This window comes from Carlito syrichta, unplaced genomic scaffold (assembly GCF_000164805.1).
Source record: "Carlito syrichta isolate Samal-C Ts95f unplaced genomic scaffold, Tarsius_syrichta-2.0.1 Scaffold309854, whole genome shotgun sequence".
In the NCBI taxonomy this organism is placed as follows: Eukaryota; Metazoa; Chordata; class Mammalia; order Primates; family Tarsiidae; genus Carlito; species Carlito syrichta.
In genome coordinates, this window is record NW_007253950.1 from 315,128 (window position 1) to 341,116 (window position 25,989).

The following is a 25,989-nucleotide window of genomic DNA, read 5'->3' on the forward strand; positions in this document are numbered from 1 at the left end:
CAGCCACCCATGGTGTCCACTGCAGGTCTCTCTGGGGATGGAAGGCATGCGAGGGGTGCTCTTGGTGCTGCTCTGCGTTCTCCACTCTTCTTCTGGTGAGTGTGCTGCTTTCCTCTGTCGGACTTTAGCTGCATGTGTAGCATGGAAGGGAGATCACCCAGGAAGATGAAGTGGTCCTTAATGCCCAGGGAGGGGCATGGGAAAGGTGACTCACAGAACTCTGGTCTGGGCAGCATGTAATGGCAAAGAAGCAGATCATGGGATGCAGATGGAGGAGACTGATGTCAGAGCCAGTCCTTGGGGTGAGAGTATGATTGGGAAAATAAGGCCCTCTGGGCAGAGGGTTCAGCCTCAGGTCTGCCTTCATCCACACAATCCTGCCCTGCCCTTCCTGGGGCATGTTGCTCTTTTGCAAACTTTTAACCCAGAAGCATGGGGGCTTCTACTGCTGTCGGTGTCCTGGTGGCTGCCAGAGCCTCAGACGGCAGGAGTGGCAGCTGAAATCCCCTCTCCTCTGACCTCAAGGCTGTTCAGGACTAAGAATTTCAGCCTAGAAAGGGGCGGGTCGAGGGGATGCCTGGCTAAAGCAGGTTCTGTCTCGCTTTGCTGCTATCTCAGCCAGCTCTGCCTTGCCTTCCTGGAGTTGGATGGAAGACAGGAGAAAGTCCCATACGTGCATACACACACATACAGAGGGGAGCCCTCCACCTCCTTCAGCCTTCTCCACCTCTTCTGCCTCCCGGAAGCCCCAAGAGGGCTTCCCAGGAAACCCAGAAAGGGCCTCTCCCTTCTTAAAAGGCCAGAGCAAACATTTTGCTTCTGGGTCAGATTTCCTCTTTATATACTGGCCTTCTAAGGGCTTTGTAAGGTCAGATGAGCTAGCCAACTATAACTTTAAAAAAGCAAAAATCATCACACACCTGTAGGTTCTTGTTGGGTTAGGAAGGATTGGTTAACACCTTGCATCAGAGGTTGCCAACATCCTAAGGAAAAAAATCAGACTGATAAGGAATCCTGTCTTTGGTGGTTCTGAAGCACTTAGTGACCTTCCAGACATCATCTTACCAACAACTAGCTCTGTCATTGTTCCAGCACAGTCTCTAGGTGTAAGTTAATGGAGGGATTTGGTCATTCGATACCCCATAATGGAGAGGTTCTCAGTGGTCCTCTGATGATAACACTGTATGTTATAATCAATTCTAGCATCATGGTTTGAAAACTCTGGTTTTGGTCCTCACATTAAAGATCACCACCTGGAAGAAGCCCTCCCAGACTTTATGCCCTGGGCAGCATTCATGCCCCCTCCTCCGTATACTCTGGACACACTCCCTGTGTCATGTATCTCTCTGTATGGCCACCACTCTTTAGCAATGTCACGGTAACAGTCACCTGAAATTCATGCCCGGAAGCCCAGGCCTTCGCTCAGTATCTGACAGGGCTGAGTGAGGTGGGATGGATGACTGAAAAAGCAGTCACCAATGGTCCTATCCACACAGACTGCTGGAGGTACCCCTCATGTGACACTCATGAACCAGGTCACTGATTGAGAAGCAAGCACGGGGTGCTTGTGCTCGGGATTTATAAAAGGTAGCAGAGCAGTGGTTTACCTTTTTAAAAAATGGAATTGTCTATTCCATCCTTGGTTTGGCAATATCGGTCATGGGGACCCAGTTTGCAAAGCACTTTCCCATGACCTCACCTCATGTGATCTTCACAACAGGTTTATTACCCCACGTTTCACAAGGAACCCAGGAAGTGAAGTAGCTCACCCAAAGTTTCACAACACACTCTGTATCTGGGCCCTTCCTAAACACACATTAGAATCTAACCTGGGGAACTTTTAGAAAATGCAGTGCCCTGGGATTCTGGCAGACATGTGCTGTTGGGACTGAGCACTACACTCTGCTCAGGTGAGGGTGAGAGGGCACTCCTAAGTCCAAGGAAGAGTCCAGGAACTAGTCCTATGGGCACGCAGACTCATCAAACAGGACCTAGTGACTGGCGAGGGAGGATGGGGCAGTGGGGAGCCAGCAGCCGGAGAGAGCAAAACTACTCGTGTGGATGCTGTGCTGTGATGGCACCTGGAAACTAAGAATCTCTGCTTGCCCAGCCCAGGGCTTGCAATAAGTCAGTTCCCCTTTCTGACTAGATGAGTTTCAAGGGTCCTTCCTATTCTAACATCCTAACACTCTCCACGATACTATGGATATGAAACTTTTTTTTTTTTTTTAATCCATGGACAATATAGCCATTCTGGACCAACCAGGGCTGGCAGTAGGAGTATATCTTTTTTTTTTTTTCTTGTTTTAAAAATTTATTTTATTTTATTTTATTTTAAAGATGTGAGATATATTTCAGGATTAGGTAGATAAGTGGTCATTGTACAGGAAAAGTTTGGGCCTCCCTTTGGTCCCCGCTTCACCTGGTTTGAGATCAGTTTCCCTTATTGATGTTATGTCCCCCACCTTCCTTCTTCTGGCAGCACCTTGCTACTGCCGATTCCTTTCTTACAGTATTATGATAAACTTTCAGGGTCCACTTATAAGTGAGAACACGTGGTACTCAGTTTTTTGTTTCTGTGATAGATCACTGAGTATGATAGACTAAATCCATCCAAGTTGCTGTGAAGTCCATAATTTTGTCCTTTATTATGGCTTCATGATAGTCTATCATGTATATGTGCCACTTTTTAAAATCCAGTTCTCTTTCTATGGGTAGCACAGCTGGTTCCATGTTCTTGCTATTGTGAATAAGCTTCAATAATAGACATGCATGTGCAGGTATCTTTTTATAGAATAATTTGAGTTCCTCTGGGTATATTCTCAGAAGGGGGATTACTGGGTCATATGGAAGGTCAATTTTTAGATCTTTTAGGAATCACCACACTGTTTTCCACAGAGTTTATACTGGTTTACACTCCCACCAACAGTGTAGAAGTATTCCCTTTTCTCTGCATCCTCTCTAGCATCTGTTGTTTTTTGAGTTATTTGATGATGGCCATCCTGACTGTGGTTAGGTGGTGTCTCAGTGTAGTTTGATTTGCATTTCTTTGATTATTAGTGAAACTGAGCATTTTTTCATGTATCTGTTGGCTGCTTGTACATCTTCTTTTGAGAAGTGTTTATTCATATCCTTTGCCCACTTTTGAATAGAGTTATTTGGTTTTTTTTTCCTTTTTGGCATGTTTGAGTTCCTTGTAGATTCTGAATATTAGGCCTTTGTCAGATTCCGGTTGGCAAATACTTTTCCCAATCCTGTGAGCTGTCATCAAACACCATCCAAATTCTATGTATATGGCTACAACAGGTGGTAACCCACAGAAGGCTCTGTCAGAAACCCTGGAGTCACTCATTTGCCACATCTAATCAGTCCCAAGGTTCTGTTTATTCTGTTCCTTCAGTGGGGAGCATATCACTGAAAACATTGATACTTCACTCTTACCAAGCGTGCTGTCTTATGCCTGTAATTCCAGTCATTTTGGGAGACTGAGGCTGGAGGATTGCTTGAGCCTAGGAGTTCGAGATCAGTCTGGGAAACATAGAGAGACCTCATCTCTACAAAAAAATTAAAAAATTAACTGAGTAGGTGGTGTGCACCTGTAGTTCCAGCTACTTGGAAGGCTGAGGAGGGAGGATTGCCTGAGCCTAGGAGGTCAAGGTTGTGATCCTGCCACTGCACTCCAGTCTGAGTGATAAAGTGAGACCCTGACTAAAAAAAAAAAAAAAAAACACCAAAAACCCCAAACCAAAACAAAAAAAACTCCCAAAACAACAACAACAACCACTTAACTCTCATTGGAAACAAAGTCCAGTTTGCTCAAGAAACTCTGATTGGAGTTGGCCCACTAGAGGGCTGGAGGAGGCAAGGGTTGAGAGGCCTGGGGGAATCAGAGACTCTCTCCATCTTCCAGAACGTTATAGCCCCTGACAACAAGCAGTCAAGGTGTGCCTTGTTGGCCAGGACCTTTTGTTCATGCACCAGATTTATTGAGCACCTATTATGTGCCAGGCAGCGGTAGCACTGAGGGGTAAACTGGCAAGCAAAACAGACATGTAGGGAGGAGCTATGCATGCTAACAGCCCGCAGAGGAAGAATAAGGGTAAATATGAAATGTGACTAGAAAATACATACACTGCAAGGGGTTGAGAGAATGGGGTTTAGACCAGCTGTGCAACTGGGACAAGTGCTTGCCTTCTTTGAAATCGATTTCTCATCTACAAACTGAGAAAGACCATGTCCATCTCATGGGACTGTTGGGGGAATGGTATGAAGTAGTGTATACCGACAATTCTCAAACTTTTTCGTCTCAGGATCTCTTTAACACTCTTAAAAATTATTGAGGACCCCTAAAGAGTTTTTGTTTATGGGGTATATCTTGCCATATTTACTGTATTAGAAATTAAAACTAGGAAAAATTTTAAACACAGGACTACTCAAGTTCACATACTATTAGCCATCAGAGTGATGACATCCTGTAGCCTCTGGAAAATTCCAATGTGCACTGGTGAAAGAGAATCAAAATGCAATTAATATCTTAGTATTCTTATGAAAATAGTCTCACTTTGCAGGCCTCTAAAAGGCTCAGGGTTTCAGATCTACCTAGTGTGTATTGGTTGGTGCTCAACAGACAAGAGTTATCATCAGTAGTCTAACGTGATTTTGAGGTTCGAAGATGCCACTAAGCACATTTTATGAGGAAGAACACCCTCTAGAAAAAGGAAAGAAACACCTGAGCCCGCGGGTTCGAGACCCGCCTGGGCAACTTGGCGAGACCTCATCTCTACAATAAATCAAAAAATCAGCCGGGTGTGGTATCGCATGCCTGTAATTCCGGCTATTCGGAGGGCTGAGGCGGCAGGATCGCTGGAGCCCAGCAGGTCGAGGAAGAAAAAAAAAAAGGAAGAAACAGGTGGCAGAGTTAGCACAAGCAATATGGACAGCCAGCTGGAGAGGGAGTCCTGAGGTCTCCTTGTCCCAACAGTCAGGCCCCATACCCCTCTGCAGGTTGTGGCATCCGGAAAGTCGATACTTTGGAGGATTCCGAGGAGGACTTGGTCAGTAGTATGGAGTTCCCCTGGTTGGTGTCACTGCAGGATTTCCAGTACACCCACTTAGCTTTCGGCTGCATCCTCAGTGAGTTCTGGATCCTCAGCATCGCGTCCGCCCTTCAGAACAGGCCAGTACCCCTGTCTTTGGGGCCCATGCCACGCCCAGGGGTGGGGGTGGGAGCGGCTCTGTAGTCTGCTCAGCCTGGGGAGGACTGGCAAGGTGGATTCCAGGGGACAGGGCTTTTTGCCAGTTCAGCCCTTGCTCTGCCTTGAGCCTCAGGGCCCTACAATCACCAGTGTCTGCTGTGAGGAATTTAGGCCTTACAACTGGGAAGTGACATGATTATTCCTCCATTCTATGCCGGTACAATAGCATTAAGAGCCAGCGCCCCTAGGATGGCAGTAAAATCAGAGAGAATAGAGTTCCTATTGCTTATCCTGTGAAGGCGGTCCATAGGAGCCCTTACCTCAAAATACTTACCTTGGGCCTTATCAATGTCACTGCCCCAATATATGTACAGAGAAGAGGCTCAAAGGAAATATAGAAACAACTTTTTTGTTTTTTAATCCTGACATTCTTTAATTTTTTAAAATTTTGTATTTTGAAGATGTGGGGCACAATTCAGGGTTAGGTATCTAAATGTTCATTATGCAGGTACCCTTGTTGACGAGGTGTGCCCCCCACCCCCGCGCTGGGAGTTTCCCACTACTGTCAATTCTTTTCTTAAAGTATTATGATAATTGTTCAAGGTCCACTTATGAGTGAGAACATGTGATACTTAGTTCTTTGTTTCTGTGGTAGATCACTCAGTATTATAGACCCTAAGTCCATCCAAGTTGCTGCAAAGTTCATAATTTTGTCCTTCTTTATGGCTGTGTGATATTCCATCATGTGTATGAGCCACATTTTTTAAAATCCAATCCTCTTCAAATGGGCAGCACGGTTGGTTCCATGTTTTTGCTATTGTGAACAATGCTGCAATAAACATGCGTGTGCAAGTATCTATTTCATAGAGTGATTTGAGTTCCTCTGGGTATATTTCCAAAAGGGGGATTGCGGGGTCATATGGAAGGTTGATTTTTAGATCTTTTAGGAATCGCCAAACTATTTTCCACAGTGGTTGTATTAGTTTACACTGCCACCACCAGTGTAAAAGTGTTCCCTTTTCCCTGCATTCTCTCCAGCATCTGTTGTTTTTTGATTTATTTGAGGATGTCCATCCTGACTGGACTTAGGTAGTATCTCAGTGTAGTTTCAATTTGCATTTCTTTGATGACTAGTGAGGCTGAGCATTTTTTCATATATCTGTTGGCTGCTCGTATGTCTTCTTTTGAGAAGTGTCTATGCATATCTTTTGCCTACTTTGTATGTTTTTTCTTTTTGGCCCATTTTAGTTCCTTATAGATCCTAGATGTTAGTCCTTTGTCAGACATACAGTTGGCAAATAGTTTCTCCCAGTCTGTAGGCTGTCTCCCTACTCTCTTGATGGTTTCTCTGGCTTTGCAGAAGTCTGTCAGTTTGATAAGGTCCCACTTGTCTATCTTAACTCTTATGGCATGAGCACTTGGGGTTTTGATCAGGAATTGGTTGCCAGTTCCAATTTTCATAAGGGTGTCTCCTGCATTTTCTAAGGCTCTCATAATTTGAGCTTTTACATTTAGGTCTTTGATCCATTTAGAGTTCATTTTTGTGTATGGTGATAGGTAGGTGTCTTGTTTTAATCTTCTGTATGTAGTCTGCCATTTTTCCCAGCACCATTTACTGAATAGGTACTCCTCTCCCCAGTGGTTGGTGGTTGGAGGCTTTGTCGAAGATGAGTTTGCTGAGAAATTGAGGTTTTACTTCTGGAATCTCTATCCTGTTCCATTGGTCTACATGCCTGTTCTTGTACCAATACTGTTGGCTGTTTTGATTATTGCAGGTTTATAATAAAATTTAAAGTCTGGGAGTGTGGTCCCTCCTGCTTTGTTTTTTGCTTTTTTTTTTTTGGCTGAGGATTGTTTTGGCTGTTCGTGGTTGTTTATGTTTCCATATGAATTCCTATATTGTCGTTTCCAGGTCTGAGGAGAATGCTGCTGGTAATTTAATGAGTATTGCATTAAATCTGTAGATTGCCTTGGGTAGGATGGATATCTTAACAATGTTGATTCTTCCACAGGGCTCGGTGGCTCAGCCTGTAATCCCATGCTTTGGGAGGCTGAGGTGAGTGGATTGCCTGAGTCCATGGGTTCAAGACCCACCTGGGCAACTTGGCAAGACCTTATCTCTACAATAGATCAAAAAATTAGCCAGGCATGGTAGCGCATGCCTGTAGTTCCAGCTACTTGGAAGGCTGAGGTGAAAGGATTGCTGGAGCCCAGTAGGGCAAGGCTGCGGTGGCCGGGAGCGTGCCACTGCACTCCAGTCTGGGCGACAGAGTGAGACTCCAATTCAAAAACAAAACAAAACAACAACAACCAAAAAAACAATGTTGATTCTTCCAATCCATGAGCATGGACTATTTTTCCATTTGTGACATCTTTGATTTCTTTGAGCAGTGTTTTATAGTTTTCATTGTAAAGGTCTTTCACATCTCTGGCTAGGAAGATGCCAAGGTATTTCATTTTTTGAGGCTATTATGAGTGGGATTGTGCTTTTTATTTGGGTTTCTGTTTGCTTGTTGTTTGTGTATAGAAATACGACTGTCTTTTATACATTTATTTTATACCCTGAGACTTTGCCAAAGTTCTTTATCAGTGCAAGAACGTTTTCGACAGATTCTCTTGGGGTTTTGAGGTACAGAATCATGTCATCTGCAAAGAGGAATAACTTGACTTCCTCTTTTCCTATTTAGAGACCACTGATCTCCTTCTCTTGTCTGATTGCTTTAGCTAGGATTTTCAAAACTATGTGGAAAAGGAGGGGTGAGAGTGGGCCTCCTTGTCTTGTTCTGGTTTTCATGGGAAATAATTTCAATTTCTGTGTGTTTAGCAGTTTTCTGGCTGTAGGTTTCTCATAGATGGCTCTTACTATTTGGAGGTATGTTCCATTTATGCCTAGATGTTCGAGGGTTTTTATCAAGGGGTGCTGGATTTTATCAAAAGCTTTTTTTGTGTCTAGTGATATAATCATGTGGTTTTGATTTTACATCTGTTGATGTATGTAATTACATTTATGGTCTTGTAAATGTTGAACCAGCCCTGAATCCCAGGGTCATGGTGGATGATTTTTGAGATGTGTTGTTGGATCCGGTTTGCTAGAATCTTGTTGAGAATTTTAGCATCTATGGCCATCAAGGATATTGGCCTGTAGTTCTCTTTCTTTGTTGGATCTTTATCTGGTTTGGGTATCAATGTGATGTTAGCTACATAAAATGATTTGCGGGGAGTTCTATCTTTCTCAATTGCCTGGAATACTTTCAATAGGATTGGTATCAGTTCCAGAAACACCTTTAAGAATGTTTATCTCTGAATGCTTAGAAAACACAGTTTCTATTTTCTTCTTTGAATTTCTCTGTAGTCTCTAAGTTTTGTACAATAAATATGCATTCTTTTAAGTCACAGAAATCATAAAGCTTTGGTAAATATTTGTAAAAAATTTTTGTAATATTGGTAAAATAGTTCACTTTTTGACCTAATGAGTACACTTTTGAGAATCAATGTTAGGGAACTAATTTTAATTACTGGAAATGCTTTATGGACAAAGTTGTTCATAGGATGGTTAATTATACACATAACACCAAAAAGAAACCTAGTGTCCAATTATCACAACTAAATATAATATAATGCCTCATACATACACACTATATATAAAAATATACTATATATTATGTAGTAATATAGTATATAGCACATAATATACCTGGGGTACCAAAAAATACATATTTTAAGAGATGTTATCTATGTATTGCTTTTTGAAGTTGAATTAAATTATGGCAGCAATGTATAATATAACGTTCCCTCAACTGTGCTTCTGCCATTTTTGTTGACTGCTTTGCCTGTTACATGGTGATGCTAGCATTCGTTTGAGCAAATGTCATACTCAAAATATGTATACATTTTTTGGCACTCTCCACATAATCACTTACATATAAATACATACATGTGTGTATAATTACTATAATGGTGCCAGGTGCAGTGGCTCAAATCTGTAATCCCAGCACTTTAAGAGGCTGTGGCGAGAGGATTACCTGAGCCTAAGAGTTTGAGACCAGTCTGGACAACATGGCAAGACCTCATCTCAATAATAAAATAAAAAAATTAGCCGAACTTGGTGGCACATGCCTGTAAGTCCCAGCTTCTTGGGAGGCTGAGGTGGAAGGATGGTCTGAGCCCAGAAGGTCAAGGCTGTGGTAGCCATGAAAGTGCCATTGCACTCCAGTCTGGGTGACAGAGTGAGATTCTGACTCAAAAAAACAAAAACAAAAATTACTGTAGTTGGCTAAATGGCTAAATAAATTATAGTATAAACCCTTGATTGTACAGCTGCTAAATATTTTAAAGTATGATTTATGTTTTTAATTGAAAATATACGTACATAGTAAAATGTTCATGAGGTATAGAGTGAAAAACAGCTTCTTCCCTCCCCTGCTTTGTCACTAGTTTCCCTCCCTTGAACTATATTGTTACCAATTTCTTGGATATTTCTCCTTAAATACTCTGTGTAGTTATGGATATCTATACACCTACAGGTCTAACTATATTAATTATTTTAAAATTTTATTATCGAGATGTGGGGTACAAGTGAGGGCTAACCACCTAAGTAGACTGCATGCAGGTGAAGTTTGGGCTTCTAGCTGGCCCTCACTCCCCTGGTAGTGGACTGGGTACCCTTTGTGTTGTCATGTGCCCCTGCTCTCTTCCTTCTCTCCCTCCCCTAGCGGTGCCCAGCCACTGCTGATCCCTCCCTTGTGCTAATGTGACTAGGGTTCAGGTCCCACTTATGAGTGAGAACATGCAGTATTCAATTCTTTGTTTCTATTGATTCTTATGTCTACTGACAGAGAATTTTCTTCCCCCATGTATTAGTCAGCTCTGGCTGCCTCTACAAAATATTGCAGACCTAAACAACAGAAATTTTTTTCTTAGGTTCTGGAGGATAGAAGTCAAGATCAAAGTGTTGACAGGTTTGGTTTCTCCTGAGGCTTCTCTTTTTGGCTTGCAGATACCTGCCTTCCAACTGTGTACTCACATGTCCCTTTCTCTGTGTATGTGCACTTCTGGTGTCTCTTCCTCTTCCTATAAGGACACCAGTCCTATTGGATTAGGGTCCTACCCTTATGACTTCATTTAACCTTATTTACTTCTATCTCCGTATATGGAGATAAAGATTCTATCTCCAAATACGGCCACATTGGAGGTTAGGGCTTCTACCTATGAATTTTGAAGGGACACAATTCAGTCCATGACATTCTGTCCTCAGCCCTCACTCTTCACCAAATTTATGCCCTTCTGGCAAGGAAAACACATTCCCTATTCCAACACCTCCAAAAGTCTTTATTTTTTTTTTGAGTTGGAGTCTCACTCTGTCGCCCAGACTGGAGTGCAGTGGCCGCTCCCGGCCACCGCAGCCTCGACCTGCTGGGCTCCGGCGATCCTTCTGCCTCAGCCTTCCAAGTAGCTGGAACTACAGGTGCGCGCTACCACACCTGGCTAATTTTTTGATTTATTGTGGAAATGAGGTCTTGCCAAGTTGCCTGGGCGGGTCTCAAACCCGCAGGCTCAGGCAATCCACTCACCTCAGCCTCCCAAAATGCTGGGATTACAGGCTGAGTCACTGAGCCCGGCGCTCCAAAAGTCTTAACCCATTCAGGCATCAACTTCAAGTCCAAAATCTCATCTAAATCAGGTATTAGTGAAACTCAAGGTATGATTCATCTGGAGGCAAAATTCCTCTTCAGCTGTGAAACCAGACAAGTTATATGCTTCCAAACTACAATGGTGGGACAGGCATGAGATAGATATTCACATTCCAAAAGGGAGAGATTGGAAAGAAGACAGGGGCAATGGGTTCTAGGCAAGTCTAAAACCTAGCAAGGCAAATTCCATTAAATCTTAGAGCTCAAGAGCAACTCTTTTAGGATTGATGCTCTGCCCTCTGGTCTCACTGGGGTGAGAGCCCTGCCTTCGAGGCCCACTGGTATAACAGCATTGCCCCTCATTTCTGGGCAATGGTCCTTCCTCTGTAGTTCTGGATGGGGGCCTTGCCCTTGAGACATTGTGCTGTGTTAGCCTGGTCCACTGAATCTAAGGAGGAGTCAGCCTTGTCCCCCAGGCCTGTGTGCCCTGGACCTGTGGTAAGGATGGCAGCCCTGCTGATCTCTGAATCATCTATAGGGTCATTCTGCCCTTTTCTTGAAGGATAAAGCATGTTTGTTCAATTATCCTGTCCTTTACAATCCAAAAATCTAACAGTATGACTTCATTTTATCCTGTTTCTGTCTCCTTTAGCCCAAATTGACAGTGTTTTTGCTGGAATAATTCCACAATATCTTTATTAAGTGATAGTTCAGCCACAACCTTAGTGCTCTCTCTAGAATGTGCTTTCCTATTTTTTGCAAAATGGATAGACCGAGACTTTTCCAGTATCTTTTTTTTTTTGAGTTGGAGTCTTACTCTGTCGCCCAGACTGGAGTGCAGTGGCCGCTCCTGGCCACCGCAGCCTCAACCTGCTGGGCTCTGGCGATCCTTCCTCCTCAGCCTTCAAAGTAGCTGGAACTACAGGCGCACGCTACCATGCCCGGCTAATTTTTTGATTTATTGTAGAGATGAGGTCTTGTCAAGTTGCCCAGGCAGGTCTTGAACCCGCGGGCTCAGGCAATCCACTCACCTCAGCCTCCCAAAGGCGCGGGATTACGGGCTGAGCCACCAAGCCCGGCTACTTTTCCAGAATCTTAAGTTCTGGTTCATTTGCTTAACAGTTCCTTCTTCAATCCACGTCTCTCTTCTCACATTTTACTATAAGCAGTAAGGAGAAACCAGGCTGCAGGTTCAACACTTTGCTTAGAAATTTCATCATTTAAATATCTAAGATCATCACTATAACTTCTTCTTTTCCACAAAATACTAGAAAACAATTTGACTAAGTTATCTGCCAAAAGATCACCTTTATTCCTGTTTCCAAAAAGTTCCTCAATTCCATTTGAGACTTCACCACAATCACCCCAACCATATTTCCACCATCAATGCCTTAACACAATCTAGGCTTTTTCTAACATGGGCCTCAAAACTCTTCCAGCCTCTACCCATTATGTAGTTTTGAAATCATTTCCACATTTTTAGGTATTTGTTATAGTAGCACCCTAATTTTCAGTATGAAAATCTGTAAATCTGTATTAGTTTGCTAAGGATGACAGCAGAAATTTATTTCTCATAGTTCTGGAGGCTGGAAGTCTAAAATCAAGGTGTCAACCAGTTCAGTTTCTCTTGAGGCCACTTTTCTTGGCCTGTAGATGGCTGCCTTCTCACTATGTCTCACATAGCCTTATCTCTGTGCATGTTCATCGCTGGTGTCTCCTCTTCTTCTTATAAGGGCACCCTCCTTGTACCTCATTCTAACCTTAATTACCTCCTTAGAGGTCCTGTCTCCAAATATTTGGTCACATTGGGGTTAGGGTTTCAACCTATACATTTTCAGGAGGACACAATTTTATCCTTAACACATACTCCCAGTACAACTGGTAGCACACCATACTTATGATTCCACTCTTAACTTTTTCACTTTCATAAATTCTGGAGACCGTTTCTCATTGATGCATAGAGAGATACTGTATTCTTTTTGTCAGCTGCACAGTATCCCATTATGGATATACCATAATTACATAGTCCTCTATTAATGGAAGTTTGGGTTGTTTCCAATCTTTTACTAGGACCAAAAAATGCTGCCACAGATTTTCTTGCACACATATTATTTCACATACATGCAAGTATATTGTAGTTGAATATCCTAAGAGTGGTAACACTGGGTTAAAAAAATATATTTATAGTCCTGTAAGCTACTGCCAGCCAGTCCTCAATGGAGGTTTTGTTTTCTCTGTAGTGTTTTCATTATGGCTATTTTTGATCTAGTCTGCTCTTTTGGTTTTGATTCTCTCTTTGACTCAAGGGTTTTAGTAAAGACAGAGTTTTAAAATATCCAAGTGCTAGAGTTTTGTGTTTTGTTTTCTAACATTAATGAATTATACTGTGTTGACCTATTTACGAATTTGTTGAGATTGTCCTGTGGTCTAACAAAGGTGGTCCATGTGGATATTTTTCACAGGTAAATGTAAAAGTTCATTCTCTATGCTTGGTGTGTCATTTATTATATAAGATTGGGAGAGGGAGCCTACTTGATCTGTCACAGGTTGACAGAGGTGAATTAAAATCTCCGCCTATATCCTGTAGTGAATACTATGTCACTTGCTACAGAGATTTATAAATGCGAGGTCTTCACTGTAGACTGAATTCTTTATCATTAAGAACTTTTCTTTGTTTTACTTCTACTCTGAATTGACGTTCAGAATATGATTCCTGCTTCTTGTTTTTATTTTAGGTTGTTTTCTGTTTTTATTGCTTCTTGTTTTCCTTTTCACTGTGTTATATTTCTTTTGATTTATATGTCGCTTCTGACACACTTGGAAAGTCTGTATTTTCATTTTGGTATTTCATCTAAGAGTTGTGCTTTCATGTCCTCTGCTTCTTTCCAGACTATCCTCTCTAGATTCTACTATGGCCAGTGCTACCATTCCTACTATTCACTTTCCCCTTATCTCTTCTCTTGCCCAATTTTAGTAGACAATATATGTGTTTTAGTGTTTACCTCAATTCAGTCACACATTTGTACACACTTATAACTTCATATATTAACTGTAGATAATTATATGTTTATGTTTAGACTCCTACCTTCAACTTTATTTTTCACTTTCCTTATAGTATTTTATTACTGCCAAGCTTTACTTTTTTTAACTTCAATGTATAACTTTTAAATTTCTTCTTTTGCTTTAATTTTAGTCCCAAAATATAATTCCATACTTCCTGACAATCTTTTTATTGGTTTTCTTCATTTAACCATAGGTTTGGCTAAAATTTGTCTTTAAATCATTTCTTAAAGGGCTCTCAAGAACCATACAGTATTCCTTTGATCTTTGTATATTCACAAAAACTGTGCTGTCCTTAAACCTGAATGACCACTTAATGACCAAATGCATTCTGAATAACAGAATTCATGACTCACACCTTCTTTCCTTTTGAGAACTTAAAAAAAATTAGATCCAGGGGGTACACATGCGTATTTGTTACATGGTCATATGGTATAGGGGTGGGGATTGGGTTCAGGTGGCCCATTCCCCAGATAATTAACACTGTGCTTCTGAACCCAGCTCCCCTCTCCCCTCCCTGCTTATTGGTGTTTCCAGTGTCTATTATTTCCATTTTGTGATCGTTTAGCTCCCATACATGAGTGAGAACATGCAGCGTTTGGTTTTCTGTTTCTGAGTCAGTTTATTTGGGATGATGATCTCCAGTTCCATTCATGTTGCTGCAAGGGACACAATTTCATTCCTTTTTACGGCTACATAGTATTCCATGGTGTATATACAGAGTCTGACAATTAAGATCATGAACTCATCCTAGAAAAAGTACTACATACCCCACTGCTGAATGTCATTACAGTCACCTTTGAAGTATTCCCTTTGGGAAGCTATACACTGACACCAGCTCCTGGTTCACCCATCAATGCAATTTTGGAACTCTTTTTCTGGAATGGCTATCAAAGCTGTCATCGTATTACCCTTGATATCCTGAATGTCATAAAAATGTTTTCCTTTCAATATTTCCTTTATCTTTTGGTTAAGAAAAAAGCCATCAGGGGCCATATCAGGTGAGTAGAGAGGGAGTTCCAATACAGTTATTTGTTTACTGGCTAAAAGCTCCCTCACAGACAGTGCTGTATGAGGTGGGGTGCATTGTCACAATGCAAGAGCTCCTTCAGGACCATTTTTTGCACACATATTTCTCATGCCAAGATTTTCAGTTAAGATGTTCCTAACTGTTTCTGTACTGATGCTTGTTTGGTCTGCTATGCTTCTCACAATCAGCTGACAATTTTGATGCCCAATGCAACACATGTTTGCAATGTTTTGTCAGTGCTGTTTGTTACTGGCCATCCTGACCTCTCTTCATCAGTGACTCTCTCCTCTCAGAAAAATATTTAATCCATTTGTACATTGCCATTTTCTTCATGGCATTATCCTCATAAACTTGGACTAACTTGTCCCTGATTTCGCTTCCAGTCTTGCCAAGTTTAACAAGAAATTTAATGTTTTAATTAAATTTAAATTGAATTAAAACTCTGAAATTCTCACAACTCTGATGGCCATTCCAGAAAACGAGTTTCAAAATTGCTTTAGTGGTGACCATAGTGATAGTCACCAATGAGGAATGTAGCACTTTTTCTAGGATGAGTTTGTAAATTTAATTGTTAGATCGCATATACATTTTTATTATCCACTGATCAGTTGATTCCACATCTTTGCAATTATGAATTGTGCTGTAATAAGCATGTGGGTTCAGGTGTTGTTGTTTTTATTTTTTTTTAATATAACGACCTCTGTTCCTTAGGGTAGGTACCTAGTAGTGGGATTGCTGGATCAAATGGTAGATTTACTTTTAGGTTTTTCAGTAATCTCCATATCACTTTCCATAGAGGATGTACTAATTGACACTCCCACCAACAGTGTTTAAATGTTCCCTTTTCTCCACATCCATACCAGCAACTGTTGTTTGTTTGTTTGTTTTTAATAAAAACCAGGCACAGTGGCTCACACCTGTAATCCCAGCACTTTGGGAGGTGGAGGTGAGAGAATTGCCTGAGTCCGAGGGTTCGAGACTGGCCTGGGCAACTTGGTGAGAACTCATCTCTACAATTAATCAAAAATTAGCCAGGCATGGTGGTGCATGCCTGTGGTTCCAGCTACTTGGAAGGCTGAGATGGAAGGATTGCCTGAGCTCAGCAGGTTAGGGCTGTGGTGACCATGAGCATGCCACTGCACTCCAACCTGGGTAACAGAGTCAGACTCCTACTCAAAAAAAAAAAAAAAAAAAAATCATTCTGACTGGTGTAAGGGGGTGGTATCTCGTTGTGGTTTTAATTTGCATTTCCCTGACTGAGTGATGTTGAACATTTTTTGATATATTTGTTAGTCATTTGTATATCTTCTTTTGAGAGATGTCTATTTATGTCATTTGCCCAATTTTTAATGAGGCTATTTGCTTTTTTCTTGCTGATTTGTTTGAATCTTTGTAGATTTTAGATATTAGATCTTTGTCAGATGTATAGTTTGACAATATTTTCTTCCATTCTGTAGGTTTGGGAAAGAATACCCTATTCAACAAATAGTGCTGGGAAAATTGGATAGCTACAAGCAGAAAAATGAAACTTGATCCCTCTCTCTCCCTATATACAAAAATTAACTCAAGATAGATTAAAGACTTAAATGTCAGACCTGAAATCATAAAGGTCCTAGAATAAAACCTAAAAAAATCTCTTATGGACATGGGCCTAGGCAAAGAATTTATGACTAAAACCCCAAAAGCAAATGAAACTAAAAGAAAAATAGACAAGTGGGACTTAATTAAACAAAAAAGCTTCTGCACAGCAAAAGAAATAATCAAGAGATCTTTTGAGAACTTTTAAGGAATCGCCTCCTCCCAATCCCACTCTGGCTTCTTGTATTAAAGCTTGCTGTGGAGAAGTCTGAGGCCATTCTGATTTTCTCCCTATAGGAGTGTGACCACACATCCTCGTATACCTGGGAAAGGCCTGGTTTACAACTATTATCCCAGCATCTTAGCACCTCTCTGCATGCTCACAAGTTCCCTGGGTTAGGCAATAAGGCCAAACTTAATCCATTGGTCTGGATGCCCAAGGATTCTTTCTTTGTCACTCAAGCCCAGCTACTTGACTAGCTATGTTAGCTCTCTCACATTTGCCTCTTTGCCTCTCTCACATTTGCCTCTCTTCTATGCTGCTAGGCCCCAGAAAACTTGCCTGTATAGGTTATGCCAATGCTCGCTTGCCTCCTGGAGTTCAGATGGGTTTTGGTCAAGGGGCAAAGATAAGAGGCAAGAGGTAACAGGAAGTGGGAAGAGTATGATCAGTGTCCTTATTCTCCTGAGGAATATTGCAGATAAGCTGTTTTTACCAGCTAAGTGGCCCCTCTGCACAGCTCTGTCTGACCACTCTGTCCTCTTGCCTAGAGCATATGGCACTGTTCCTGATGGTTTCCCTACATCCTGCCAAAACTTTTTGTAAAGAGTCCCTTTATTAAACTCTCCCACATTGCCTTATTTGAGTGCCATCTGTTTCCTGTTGGGACTTGACCAGGGTCTGTCTCATTGTTGACTATTCTGTATCTCCAAACTGTAGATTCAACTCTTATTCTGGAAAACTTTCTTAAATTATATCATGAAATATTTTTCCTGTTTTGTTATTTTTATTACTTTCTCTATGGTCTGCTGGCTCTCTTCTGACTGCCATAGCTTTTGTTTTCCTTGCCTCCCTTTAAAAAAATCTTTGTTAATTTCCATTTCACTTTGGTTACTTTCTCAATGTCTCTAATTGAGTTTTCTGGGGTCTTTATTCTCCTTTATGCGACTTCCAGTTTGGCCTTCATTTTGGTGATGGTTTTATTTCCTTTCTTTTCACTTCTTTGCTGAGAGCCATGGTTGACCAGCTTTTTCTGAGCTCTGTGGTAGTTGGTGTCATCTGTTACTCTTTGCACTCCTGCTATCCTTCATTGCCTTCATCAGATTGTCTCAGAATTCTCTAGTGTCTCTTGATTTTATGGTGTTTGCATTTGTGTCTCATTCTTGTAGTTGCTTGGGTGATTCCCAAGAGAAGAAAGAGAAAACACTCAGCATAGTTCTATCATAATAAAAACTGGAATTCTCCAAAGTGTATTTATAGAGCATCTGGTAGGGAATGGTGCTTGTTTTAAAATGTTAAGTGCTAAAAGCAGGAGTCAAGATTACATCTTTTGTATAAATATAGGCATTACTTTGGTAAACTACAAATATGTTTAAAAAAAACTATGCATAGAAAAATGTTAATCAACAATAACATGTTAACAGATTATCTCTGGGTGGTGGGACAAATAGTATTAAGATAGAAGAATCCCCAAGATTCTACAGAATCACAAAGGAAGGCACAAGCCCAGGGGCTCAGAAAAGATTTCCTAGAGATTGGGCCTAGTGGGACGAGTGAAAATTAAGAGAGAAGATGCATAGGATGGGCATTCCAGGCTGAAAAAGCAGTAAGTATGAGAACGGAGAAGTGTAAAGCTGCCTTACTGCCTTGCTTTCTCAACATTCTCTTGCTCTCTCTCCAGGAAGGATGTTGTCGCTATAGTTGGTATAGATAACATGGATCCCAGAGGGATTGCTCACACAGAGTATCCGATCAATACCATCATCATCCATGAGGATTTTGATAACAATTCAATGAACAACAACATAGCCCTCCTGAAGACAGATACAGCGATGCACTTCAGCAGCCTGGTCCAGTCCATCTGCTTCCTTGACAAAAAGCTGCACGTGCCACCAGTCTTATGGAACTGCTGGGTGTCAGGATGGAATCCCACAGCTGCAGTTAATGCATTCCTTCTCCTAGAGGAGGCTATGTGTGTGCTAAAAGTGGGGGAGACTTGGATGAACCATTCTAGGGTTTACCTTAATTTAATAACTGAGCTTACTTGAGGTTTAGAGTTGGGCTAAAACCCTAATGTAATCAGTCAGGATTCCCAGTGCTTGCCCTTTCCTTGACCATTCTCACATTTCATTTCATTGGTCCAATTTCTTCTAGCTGTGCACCCAAACTGAAAATACACAGAGAGTGGACAGCCTGGAATGAATGCAAGGTTATTGAGGGGTGAGGGGATATTGTTCTCTGAACTAGAGTCGATTGTCCTCTTGTCTAAGTCATCCTTGTTTTCTTTCATTTTGGGAAAAGAAACAAGGAAATGCATACTCTCTCAGTGTAGAGAAGGGGTGCTTGCTGTCTGTTTACACATTCAAGCAAAGGTAGTTTTCAGTAAAAACTCAGACGCAGGTTCTGATTTATATGACGAAAACGAATTTATGAACATTTCCCACTCACTCCCATTTGAATATGTGAGTTGCAGTTGTGTTTGCTTAGGAGACCGCCTTCTTGTTAATAATTCTTGGGCTCTCTGTTGCATGGTCCAGACAGGAAATCATATGACCACTGGCATCCTGAGGAAAATCTCCGTGAAAGACATTGATCTGTGTCCCTCACACAAACTCCAGAAAACAGGATGTGGCAGTCACACACAAAAGAAAACAAAGTCTGTCTGCTTGGTAAGAACATCATGAAGTAGAAGCTAAATGTTAAGAGTAAGCACTGATCACATCAAGGGGAACTCCATGAGAGCAGGGACCATGATGGAATTCATGGCTGTCTCTGGCATGAATAGCACTTGGCAGATAGCTAGTGCTCAATAAAACTCTGCTGAATGAACAAACCAGACACCATTTTCAGTGTAACATGATTAAGCATGTCTAAGTCACAGATGTCTTTTAACTAGCTAAAAATCTGCAAGTATGAGTCCAAACCATCCATGCATATATACTTTGAGCAGGTCTACAGTGGAGGGTCACAGTATTCAGCTTCTACGGAACTTAGACTCCCTTCTGATGCTATCAGTTATTGGGTTTTTCTTCTCTAAGAAGCTCCACCCTCCACCCAAATGAAGCCTATACAGAATGGCTGTTCTACTATCTCAGGAAAATGTGTAAAAGTCACAAACTCCAAGTCCCTCATGTCCAAACCTGGAGAAGGTGTAGCTTCCAAGCATCCCACAGTCAGTGATATTAAAGCAAAGACAAAAACCTAGGTCTACCAGAGATCCAGATAGAGCTTCTCTCCTCTCCTCTAAAATTGTCTTTCCAAGATGCTGATCACCTACTCTCCTCTAAATAACCTTCAGGACTCACTGATGGGGAACTTTTTTTCCCAGAGGATCTAGAAGTGCAAGTTTGTTAAAGTTAAAAAAAAATACATACAGACAATTCTTTCTAAAAGTCATTTTATTGCTGAAGCATGAAGGACTGCCTCTCATTAAGCAATACATTTGCTTTCCAAAGTTGGTTCCACACTTACCGAGTGCTTATTTTGTACTGGGTCCTCTGCCAGGAGGAGGATCTTAACAACTTCTTAAATAGGTAATGTGTAAAATATGGTATAAGCCATTGCTATTTAACGAAATACTACCTTTATTCATTCCATTATCCAGTCTCATACTTCATCAATCTAAGATGCCACCATTTGTAGACTGTACCATTATTTTATGTAATACTAAGAAAGAGAAAGTGCTGCCAGTTAAACTCTAATATCAACTGGTTAAAAGACCCTTCTAATTTCAAAGATGTTAATTTTTAAGTGTATCTTATGCTCAATGGAGTATGGATAAGCTGTTTATATTTGAAGTGATCACCTTTTAAAATCTACCTGCGAAGTTCAGGTAGGTTTTTAACTGTGGCACACCTGTAAACAAAATGTGTTCATACGTCCAGGGGTCCTTGAAGCCATACTTCTCACTTGTAGAATAAACCACCAGGTTCAGAATCTGCCTATTGGGTTTCCCTAGAAACCCAGCAAAAACAGAATCACTCTGAACTAACCCTCCTCCTTTTTCAACAACTGTTAGGTTTTTGCTGAATGTTAAGGGAGAGGATCACACAATAAAATAATTCCTCTGTGCTGTGGCCTTTCCCTTAGGAGATGAGGTAGGACAGCTCCAGAGGGGCACGCGCTACTTGGGCTTCAGAAGTCGCAGTTATGGGGAAGAGCATATACTGCACCCAGGTAGAATAGCACCCTGTAGAACCATGCAATTGCCAGGGGCGTCTGCCTCCAGTTGTTCATCGAATTGTTTGTCCTAAATTGCATTGTTTTTCCTCTTTGAGCTATAAAACCACAGTTAAGACAAACTAGAAATGGTACTGATGAAAGAGGGGAGGAGATCACATCATCCTTGGCCAGGAACCCCCATACCCTAGGTAGACTCAGTGAGGTGCACATGAGGGCCTAGGGCCCTCCAGTTCTAGGATAATTGGCCAAAACCTATACCTGCTGCTGTCTGGCAGCAAGGGGTGAAACAGTAGATTGTGAAAAACTGAAAAGTCAAGAGTCCTACACTCATCCGTTCAAGGGGAGGCACAGAATGAAGTCCACGATGCCTTCCTCATGTGTCTGGTCTTGGCCACCAGGAACCACCAGGGAATGATGGCAGTTTTGCAGAGCAGCCTCCTGCTGGCCTGTTTGCAGAGCTGCTCCTTTCTTCTCCCATCTGCCTTCGTCTCCGTTTTGGAGTGGTTTCCTCAGAAAAAAGGAGGTTAATTGAAAGAGGATACCCAAGACAGACCACACACACAGGCCTCGGGATGGAAAGGGCTGAGGTGGCCGCTCTTTTGCCTTTCTGCTTCTCGTGGTTCAGTCTGTTCTGATTTGTTTTCTGTTGTCAATTTCAGCCCCACTCTGTGTCTCAGTCCAAACTGCAAGAGCAACGTGTCATTGCCCAGCCCTCTAGCCAGGCTGGCCACACGGGGCAAAGATGGCTGACGAGCCTTTGGATAACAACCCCTTTCTAGGACCAAGACAGACCATGTTGGCATAATGGGGAGGGGAGTGCGGGGGAGGTTTTCCTTGAGAGGAGACCTTGGGAGAAGGGGTCAGGTCAGATGAGGTAAACCACACCTAGTAGCTGTCTGGATGCTTTTCCCATTTTTATCAACTTTTCACAGAAAAATGATGGCCTTTTATAAACATCAAGATAGTAGTAGGTAATATTCTGCTGACGACATACTGTGTGCCAGGCATTGTGCTATGTGCTCTGCATGTACTAAAGGCATTAACTGTGTTCCCACTTTGGATGAGAGAATGTGGTCACATATCTAGCTGTGTGTGCCAGGCTTCTGCCCACTCATCTTAAGTGAGGTAGGGTATGTGTGGCAGAATTCCAGAGGCCCAAAGGACTGCTCCCTTAGGAGCAGGGAAGTCCAAGAGCATGACCACCTGGGCTGGTGTGCAAGGGGAATAGCAGACAGCGGCCAGGTGGGAGGAAGCAGCTTAAACTAAGGATGGAAGCCAGGTAGAGAGGAGAAGGGAGCATGTGAGCATCTCGGGCCAGAAAGGAAAGAAATATCAACACTTCAGAATTTCAGGAATGAGAAGCTGAGAGCGGGAGGATTTAGTCAAAGGACTGGAAAGGGGCAAGAAAATGAAATATGAACCAGGAAGCTATAAGCAATCTGTAGAAGTCCACAAATAATTTGCATAATAAGAGGAAAAGTCATCTTGTTGGAATTTGTGGTGGTGGCTACCTAGATTTGAAATAGTATCCTATAATTTGCTCCATTTGCAGTGAGAAGCAGTATAAAACGTTTCTAGGACAAACAGTAAATTGCATAAGAATAGAATTTTTTTTTTTAAAGTTCCTCTAAGACCTGAAGCCTTCTGTCCTTTGTCACAGGGGGATCCAGGAAGTCCGATGATGTGCCAACTACGGAAATTGAATATGTGGGTTCTGAGAGGAATCCTGAACTATGGTGGTGGGATGTGCCCTGGCCTATTTCTGTACACCAGAGTGGAAGACTACAGCAACTGGATCACGTCCAAGGCTGAGAGGGCTGGCCTTACCCTGTCTTCACTCCACTACTGGGAGAAATTTCTTTCTTTCTCCCATGATGGGTCATATGATGCCACAACACAGGAGACACATCTTGGACTGGACCACGTTGGACGGACCCAACCATACTTCCAAGGACAAAGAAGGGCCACCAGGCATTCACAGCTAGCAAACACCAGGCATTCACAGCTAGCTAGAGATGGTCTAGAAGTTAGGGACAAGGGTGTAAGGGAATTGGGCAGGTCTTCTGAGCCATCCATACAACCCTTATACTATGACTATTATGGTGGGGAGGTTGGGGAGGGCGGGCCTTTTGCAGGTCAGAACAGGGTGCATCAGCCCCAAGAAATTATCTTGGTTTCCTTTGTGCTTTTCTTTTGCAACAGTGTCTAGTCTAGGAGCTAACCCACCACACTGAAGAGTAAGCTCAGAATGCTGAGTGCCAGGCATTTGCCATGCTGTTTTGGTGTCTGTTTTTGATAGTTGCACACCTGGGCTGCCACGGACAGGCCTGTGGCACACACTGGACTGTCTCTCCTTCCTCTGTCCCACTTCCACATGCGGGAAGGTCACTTTCGTTTGTGCTTGTGAACTAAATGTGGGCTAACAAGTGTCAAACCATTAGAGTGCCCTGTGGTTCTTTCAGTGTTAATCGTTCCAGGGTCCAGACTGTGAAGACACTCCTCACAGGCAGATGTGGCTCAGGAGGTGACGCTCAACCTGGTTGGGGAGTTGGGGACACCAGCCAGCACAGGAAACAGTGAGAGGCCCCGGGACCAGAAAGGAGCTGATTACTTTAATGGATCAAATCTTGATCTGCAAGTCGTGGCCTGCTTCTGGCTATTTCCCGGGAGATAAATTGCCTGCAACTGCTCATTGGTTGTTTTCATTTTATTCCAAGCCTTGCGGTAGCCTTTTAAAGACATCTGCAAAAAGGGAAAAAAATTGGGGGGGGAGGGCGGTGGAGAAGGCAAGAAGGAGAAGGTCACTTGGGAAAAACTGTGATGATTCAGAATGCAACCCTCATCTAGTCCACTGAAGGCGCAGATGGCCCCATGTGGGACAGTGTCTCCTTCTGGGCATACTGCTGTGCAGGAGCCACCAAGGGGCAGCACCCACCCAGAAGATTCTTCTAAAGAGTATCTTTCTGTTCAGTGAAGTGAGAACTTGCATGTTTCTGCCAGATTCTGATACTTCCCAGCTGCAGATCTGAGGGGCCCAAGTTTGGCTCCTAATTTACTTCCCACTACTATGTGGCCACAAGAGATGCAGGAAAAAGTAACATGGAGGATGGAGCTGGGGTCCAGAAGTGAAAATGCCAAAGTCCCAGTTTCCCAGTGATCTGCTGGTTTCTAAGCTACTCTAATGACACCTTCAATGACTTAGTTGCAGCCTAGCCACGACAGTGTGGGTGTTCGCCTTTTTTTTTTTTTTTTCTGACATCAGCATATTATTTTCACATTGCGAGGGACAAGGGTGCTTCCTGTCACACTCTTCTGTATTCAAAGGCTGCGGTACTAGTTACAAACAAAAAGACCCATGGCAAGTATGTACATGCATGGAATCAGGTTCTGAGTGACATTAAAAATCCATTATTGTTCAAGACCAGGCTGGGCAACATAGCAAGACCTCATGTCTACCAAAAAAAAAAAAATTAGCCGGGCATGGTGGCACATGCCTGTAAGTCCCAGCTACTCAACTGAGGCGGAAGGATCACTTGAGCCCAGGCAGTCAGGGCTGCTGTGAGCTGTGATTGTGCCACTGCACTCCAGCCTGGGTGACAGTTAGAACCCATTTCAAAAAAAAAAAATCCATTATCTCATTTCATTTTTTTTTTTTTAGTTGAAATCTTTCTCTGTCACCCAGGCTGGAGTGCAGGGGCATACTCATGGCCACCCCAGCATTGATCCACAGGGCTCCGGTGATCCTTCAGCCTCAGCCTTCCAAGTAGCCGGAACTACAGGCGCGCGCTACCACACCTGGCTAAGTTTTGATTTGTTGTAGAGACAAGGGCTCTCCAAGTTGCCCAGACTTGTCTCGAACCCATGGGCTCAGACTATTCACTCGCCTCGGCCTCCCAAAGTTCTGGGATTACAGGCTGAGTCACCAAGTCCAGCCCATTATCTCATTTCTTAAACAAACAAACAAACAAACAAACAAATAAAAAACTGGCTTCTCCATGTATAAAGTAGCAAACACTAAATTACCAATAGTGTAGAGGGATTCAGAAGCTTCTAGAATTCATTACAAAAACAAGAAACTAAAAACCCACTATTACTACAAAGTCTGTTCCTGAAACTGAAAAGACCCTGTGCCTGACAATGAAAAAGAAATTTAAAAAAAATCATCCTTCATTTTGGTTTAATAGTTGAGTAATTGTTGAGGTTTGTCACCGACATTACATGTCCAAACATCTGTATTCTTAGCCCAATAAACAAGACCCTCGACAAAAACATTGAGGCATAAAAGACCATACCTCTTGGGATTCTCTGCCTTACCTCTGCTATCTCCACTTTCCTTTCCCACATCTTGATGCTCTTCTCCAGGTCCCCATTTACGATCTTCTCCTGGATGTACATCATCACTGGTGGCACATGGAACTCAGCCAGCTGCTTCCGTAGCTTCTTGTTCACGGCCTGGGCTTTGGCCCGGTCCTGGGGTGGGAAGGACCGATTATACCAGCGGCTTCTGCTTTGGGGACTCACTGGCCCCGCTGTCTCCCCACAGTTTCAATAGAATTCTAAAAATAATGTTTACATTTTCAAAGGAGTAGGAGTGGGGGGAAACCACAAGATGATAATTTTTTCCAGATTGTGATGCTTTCATCCAGCTCACCAAGTGCAGTCCAAACGTCTTTTTTCTTTAACTCTTTTCTCCCTCTCCTTTCCTTCTTTCTTATTAAGTAATATGTTTTACTTATTTTGACTTCTTAGGGGTTTTTTGGTGTGAAAATTGTGTATTGAAGCACACTTTGATTTGATCCATCTCAATTCCTTTCCTGTCTTTTATTGCAAAATATACATAATATAAAATTTACCATGTTAACCATTTTAAGTGTACAGTACAATGGCATTATGTACATTCACATTGTTGTGCAACCATCACCATATCCCATCTCCACAACCCTTTTCATCTTGTAAAACTGAAACTCTAGCCAGGCTCGGTGGCTCAGCCTGTAATCCTGCGCCTTTGGGAGGTTGAGGTGAGTGGATTGCCTGAGCCCGCGGGTTCAAGACCTGCCTGGGCAGCGAGACCTCATCTATACAATAAATCAAAAA

At 42.4% G+C, this 25,989-nt stretch overlaps 2 protein-coding genes across 3 annotated transcripts in view; one reads left to right on the forward strand and one right to left on the reverse strand.

The window, feature by feature from the left end:
* On the forward strand, window positions 1–23,332 carry PRSS54 (protease, serine 54). The gene is given in 6 exon segments (XM_008068004.2): window positions 1–45; window positions 47–95; window positions 5,005–5,176; window positions 18,395–18,653; window positions 19,251–19,382; window positions 22,556–23,332. Coding segments are annotated over 6 exon segments (1,197 nt in total). The 5' UTR covers window positions 1–9; the 3' UTR covers window positions 23,105–23,332.
* Window positions 23,333–23,485: 153 nt separating this feature from the next.
* Window positions 23,486–25,989, reverse strand: part of CCDC113 (coiled-coil domain containing 113) — a 28,141-nt gene continuing 25,637 nt past the window's right edge. For both annotated transcript variants that reach the window (XM_008068006.1, XM_008068005.1), the window contains 2 exons: window positions 25,210–25,365; window positions 23,486–23,637 (listed from right to left, as the gene is read on the reverse strand). In XM_008068006.1, the coding sequence (XP_008066197.1) occupies window positions 23,503–23,637; window positions 25,210–25,365 (291 nt within the window). In that variant the 3' untranslated portion in view covers window positions 23,486–23,502. The remainder of the gene's footprint in view (window positions 23,638–25,209; window positions 25,366–25,989) is intronic.